The sequence below is a fragment of the Chaetura pelagica genome, unplaced genomic scaffold (genome assembly GCF_000747805.2).
Source record: "Chaetura pelagica isolate M959 unplaced genomic scaffold, ChaPel_1.0 scaffold590, whole genome shotgun sequence".
NCBI lineage: Eukaryota > Metazoa > Chordata > Aves > Apodiformes > Apodidae > Chaetura > Chaetura pelagica.
Window position 1 is genome coordinate 35,425 of NW_009951804.1, and position 5,891 is coordinate 41,315.

A 5,891-nucleotide genomic window follows, 5' to 3' on the forward strand; every position below is an offset into this window, starting at 1 on the left:
CCGGGGGGCCGGCGGCCGGGGGGGGCCCGCGCGTGTCCCGACATCCCGGGGGGATGCCCAGGCCTGTCGGGGGTGGGTTTGGCAGCCAGCCCTGAGGTTTGCCCTTCAGGGTGAGCTCCCTGATCTGGGGGTCCGGCCATTTCCTCCCCCTGCCTCTCCGGGCAGAGCAGAAGGGTGGGGACAGTGCGGGAGGAGGGAGCCAGGTCCCCTCCCGGCAGTCACAGGCTGGGTTGGGGTGGAACGACCTTTAAAAGCCACCTCGTGCAACCCCCTGCAGTGAGCAGGAACATCTTCAACTGGGTCAGGTTGCTCACAGCCCCATCCAACCTGACCTTGAATATTTCCAGGGATGGGGCATCTACCACCTCCCCCGGCAACCTGGGTCACCCTCGGTGTGAAAAATTTCTTCCTAAGATCTAGTCTGCATCTCCCCTCTTCCAACCATCACCCCTCGTGCTGTGACCACACACCCTGCTAAAAAGTCTGCTCCCACCTTGAAAGCCCCCTTTTAAGTACTGAAAGGCCACAATCCCAACCCCTGGAGCCTTCTCTCCAGGCTGAGCAACCCCAGCTCTCCCAGCCTGTCCTCACAGGAGAGGTGCTCCAGCCCTCGGATCATTTTTGCAGCCCGTTTCTCCCAGGGGTGACACACACAGAGACACACGCCCCACCCCCCCCATCCCTTTCCCCAGTTTCAGAGCCTGCAGCTGGAGCGGGAGATGTGTTTGGCTTCCAACTGCAGCCTGGCCAGGGTGAACCTGTCCCTGCGCCCGCAGCTGGAGGACGGGAAGGCCTCCCTAGCCATCAAGTACCAGGAGCTGCGGGAGATCCGAGAGGCGTGTTGGGACAAGCAGCAGCGTCTGGGTGAGTGAGGGGCAGGGGGTGGGATGTGGCAGAGCCTGGCACAGCCACAACACCCCACATGAGGGTCCCAGGTGGGCTCGGCACCCTCAAACCTGCCCTGAGCAAGTGGCCCAGCCAGGAGCAGAAGCAGTGGGAGGTGATGCTGCCTGCAACATGGTTAGCCCTCAGCTGGGGCTGATGCTGGGTGGGATGCAGGCCTTGTTGTGTGCAGGTGGCTCCAGGGGTGGATTTGGGAGTGTTTCAGTTGGAAAGGACCACAGCCCCCAGTAGTGGGACATCCTGGGGGAGGTTTGTTGCAGCTGTATCCCATCTCAACACAGAGGTGTACCTGGAGAAGTGGAGCCCGCAGAGCGCCCTGGGCCAGCTCCAGGCCAAGCTGGATGCCTCGGAGGCAGAGTCAGAGGTGAGTCAGGCAAGACCCCTGTGCTGCTGCCCCTTCCTTGCCTGGGTGTCAGACCCAGCCCCTGCCTTCCTGCGTGACAGGCCCTGGAGAAGAGCCCAGGAGGTGCTCAGCCATCTGTTCTCCCTCCATGGTCCCACAGCTCTCTGATGCTGTCCCACTGCCCATCCCACAGGCACAGGTAGAGCAGTTCCTGGCCCAGGACCTGCCTCTCCCTTCCTTTCTGGAGTCCTTCTGCCAGAGCCGCACGCGCTCCCACATCTGCCGGACGCAGCTGGAGAAACTGCAGGAGCTGCTGCAGAAGGAGCAGGTGGGCAGGGATCCTGCAGGCCCCGCGGGGTGCCCAGGTGCCCTGGCTACCCCAGCACCAGCCCACCTTGCCCCGTTGCAGAGTGGAGTAGCCCCCAAAGCCTTTGATCTCTCCTATGGCTTTGTGCCTGCCTTTCTCATCCCCTCGGAGGCCGTTGTGCCTTTTGCCGTGCCAGCTGCACCTCCCAGACACCACCTCCCAGCCCTGGAACACCAGCCAGATTCTCCCTGCTCTGTAACCCCCAGCCCAGCCTCACCCCTGCAGCTGGTGGGACACGTCCCCCCGCTCAGCCCCCAGCCCCTCCACAGGCAGCAGCAGCCACAGCAGAAGCAGGAGCTCCCGCACCGGGAGACGGGCAGGGCCGGGGGTTATCCCCATGTTCCCGTGTCCCCACACCTGTCACCTGGCTGGGGAAGCTGCAGATCCCATCTCAACACAGAGGTGTACCTGGAGAAGTGGAGCCCGCAGAGCGCCCTGGGCCAGCTCCAGGCCAAGCTGGATGCCTCGGAGGCAGAGTCAGAGGTGAGTCAGGCCAGACCCCTGTGCTGCTGCCCCTTCCTTGCCTGGGTGTCAGACCCAGCCCCTGCCTTCCTGCGTGACAGGCCCTGGAGAAGAGCCCAGGAGGTGCTCAGCCATCTGTTCTCCCTCCATGGTCCCACAGCTCTCTGATGCTGTCCCACTGCCCATCCCACAGGCACAGGTAGAGCAGTTCCTGGCCCAGGACCTGCCTCTCCCTTCCTTTCTGGAGTCCTTCTGCCAGAGCCGCACGCGCTCCCACATCTGCCGGACGCAGCTGGAGAAACTGCAGGAGCTGCTGCAGAAGGAGCAGGTGGGCAGGGATCCTGCAGGCCCCGCGGGGTGCCCAGGTGCCCTGGCTACCCCAGCACCAGCCCACCTTGCCCCGTTGCAGAGTGGAGTAGCCCCCAAAGCCTTTGATCTCTCCTATGGCTTTGTGCCTGCCTTTCTCATCCCCTCGGAGGCCGTTGTGCCTTTTGCCGTGCCAGCTGCACCTCCCAGACACCACCTCCCAGCCCTGGAACACCAGCCAGATTCTCCCTGCTCTGAAACCCCCAGCCCAGCCTCACCCCTGCACCTGGTGGGACACGTCCCCCCGCTCAGCCCCCAGCCCCTCCACAGGCAGCAGCAGCCACAGCAGAAGCAGGAGCTCCCGCACCGGTAGCAGGGCAGGGCCGGGGGTTATCCCCATGTTCCCGTGTCCCCACACCTGTCACCTGGCTGGGGAAGATGCAGGGGTGGGTGCATGGGGCAGGCCCAGTGCCCAGGGGCTGCCATGTCTGTTGTGCCTCTGTTGGGCTGGCACAGGGGTGGGTGCTCAGAGGGGGGATGGGGTGGGTGCTGTGCTTGGGGAGATGCCAGGGGGGAAGGTCCTTGCATCCACAGCAGGAGGAACAGAGAGGAGTTTGGATCAGGTGGTTTGTAGGGGTGTCCGTTGGGTGAGAGACAGCAGAAAAGAGGGCCCAGGAGCACTGGGTGCCATGTGCTTTCTAAATAAAGCTCTTTTCCACACTTGGTGTGAACCCTTGGCTGTGACCAGAGTGATGGGACAGGTTGGGGGGAAGTGGTTGTGGGGGGACCTTACCAGGCTTGGAGGTGACAGGCAGTCAAGAAGGCTCCTCCAGGCATTGCATCTGCACTTGGTTCAGCCCACCAACACCCTGGGGAAGGCCAGAGCCCCTGTGAGAGGGACAGAGAGGCCAGGGAGTGTGAGTTTATCCACCCCAGGCAGTCCCAGGGACCATCTCCCACAGATATTCCTGTACCAGCCCCACAGGGCTAACCTAACCAGGGAAACCAGGTGACCAAGCAGAATGACTTACAAAGCCAGTTGGTCTGTGTGGGACCATCTGTGCTGTGTCTGGAGGGGTTGCACAGGCAGCCCTGTCCCTGCTGGGCCTCCCAGTTGCCCAGGCTGCCCGAGGGCTGCACTGGATGCTGTGTGAGATCACCAGGAGCTGTAGGTGCAGTGTGGAGATGTGGGCCCAAGTGATCTCTGTGTGTGTGTGTGTGTGAAGCTATGAGAGCTCTGAGCACACACACGGGGTGGTGGTGGACAAGCACAAGGCTTCTCCCTGGGAATTGGGGTCCCCACTAGGGAGGACCACCCTGGCACTTGGCTCAGGAGGAAAGGACCCCAAGGTGATGGTGTGAGGATATGGAGCATGCGGGAGCCCAGGCCCCAACAGGGCTGACTGGCAGCCAAAGACAGTGCTGATGAGCTGGGTCACTGCCCTGCAAGACAGGACCAAGTGCAGCTCTGGGGCTGGCACTGCCACAAACATCACTGCACAAGGAGCCAAGCTGCCCAAAAACCAGCCAGGCACAACCTGAGGGTCTCCCCAGCCAGGCCCTCCCTTGGGCTGGGCAGTCCCAGGGGATGCTGTGTGCACTTGTCACCAGCTCCCGGACAAACTGCCCCTCCTTGTGCTGCAGGTACAAGTCACCTTGCAGCAGGGACAAACGGGCACAAAGGGCCCTGGGGTGAGGGAGCAGCTGCCTCTCTCCAGCCTGGGGAGGGAGATTGTGTCCCACTGGAGCTGACAGCTCTAAAAGGACAAAGTGAGCTGGGCTGCTGTGGCTATTGCTGGCTTTCTGTCCCTAGGAGCCCTGTGGCACCCTTAGGCACCTGCCCAGCTCAGGTAGCAGTGGGCTACCTGGGCTAGCCACCATCCCATCTCAGCCAAGGTCCTTTAACCACAGGGAAGCTGCCAAGCAAGGCAAGTCCCTGCCCTGGCAAGGTCCCCCTGGGGCTGGTCCTGTCCAATATGGAGCACTCCAAACTCCCCAGCTGCAGTGGTCCTGGAAGGGAGTGTCTGTGCAGCACTGGTGCACCTGTGTCTCTGGGGAGCATGGCAGTGGGTGTCTGTCCCTTGGCTCCCACTGGTCAGTGCCCCAGCTCAGCAGCAGCCCCAGCCCCTTCCACAGGCTGGTCTGGGCTGAGGACAAAGTCCTTGTGCCTGGGGCACCAGACAGGGACACTGGCAACAGGCAGGAGCTGGCACCAGCACAGGGTGAGCCCTCTGTGCCTCTTCCTGCCTGCACTAAGCACTGCCTGGGGCAGAGCCAGGTTGAGGGGATGTCCTGGGGACAAAGCATGGTCACCAGGTGTGCACCTGCCTTCATTTCTGCCCCGGGCCAGGCAGCAGCCTGGGGCCAGCCCAGCCCAGGAGGGGTGGGCAGAGGAGCTCCCTGGCCCCCCAGGCCTGGCTCTCTGGTTTAGCAGCAGCCCCCAGCCCAGGAGGGACAGGACAGGTAGAAAAGGGGTGTCCCCAGGAGACCCTTGGAGCTTCAAGACCAGGTTGGAGGGGGTGGGCCAAGAGCCCAGGGAGGGGTGTGCCAGGGAGCCCCAGCTGGGCCCCCATGCCTGGCAGGCACTTGGCCAGAAGTAGGGCTGCAAAAAAGGAAACTCTGTTAACAGTTAATTATTAACAGAGGAGTCGCTGCTGGGGAGGCAGGTGATGCAGGGGGAGCTGCCCTCCCCATCCACGGGTGCTGCCAACCGTGTGGCCCCTCCCGGGGGGCACAGATCCACTGTGGGCCCAGCAGCAGCAGGACTGGGGTGCAGGGTTCTGCTCAGGGACCCCAGGGCAGGGGAGGGCTGGGGCTGTCCCAGGCCTGTCCCCTCCCTGCCAGGGGTGTGATGGGTCACCCCTCCAGTCCTGCCCAGGTCCCTGTTCACACAGCCTGCAACTCCTTGTCTCTGTCCCCCCATGTCCTCAGCCCCCCTGCCTAGAGTCAGGTTTAGCTCCTTCCTTCCCAAAGAGCAGCCCAGCTTCTCCCAAAGGAGGGAAGAGGCCCTAACAAGCCATTGAGACCCCATGGCCACAGGCTGCACCACCCAGCACTGAGGATGAGCAGCCCAGCACCCCAAGCCTGTGGGTTTGGGGACATCAGCCCATGAGAAGGGACTGGGAGAGGAATGAGGAACAGGGTCTGCACTGAGCTGGCAAGACCTCAGGGTGGGGGCTCTCAGGCTCCATCTAGGCTTATCTCAACTTGCCTGGAGTTTGATTGACTTTGTAACAGCATCTAATTACCTACTGGCTGTTAACTGCTTAGTTTTAGTTTTGCTTCCCTTTTACAGCTGCATGGTGTGTTGTCCCTCGTTAGTAATTCCAGGGTGGGAACAAGAAAGAACTTCCACAGAACAGGGTGATAGCTGAGGCCTCACCAGCACCTCACCCTCGGGCAATTCCTTTCAGTGACACAAAACTAAGAGCCAGCAAAAATCCCTGGCAGGGGTAAGAGGGCAAAGTACTAGCACCCAGCACACACGTAACACATCACATACTACAAATG

General features: G+C 62.0%; 1 protein-coding gene across 1 annotated transcript; it reads left to right on the forward strand.

The window, feature by feature from the left end:
* The first annotated feature begins 696 nt into the window (after positions 1–696).
* Positions 697–2,494, forward strand: VPS37D (vacuolar protein sorting 37 homolog D (S. cerevisiae)). The gene is made up of 4 exons (XM_010007795.1): positions 697–864; positions 1,185–1,267; positions 2,269–2,432; positions 2,485–2,494. Exons 1-4 carry the CDS (start codon positions 720–722, stop codon positions 2,492–2,494), a joined length of 402 nt encoding a protein of 133 aa, XP_010006097.1. The 5' UTR covers positions 697–719.
* Positions 2,495–5,891: the final 3,397 nt, after the last annotated feature.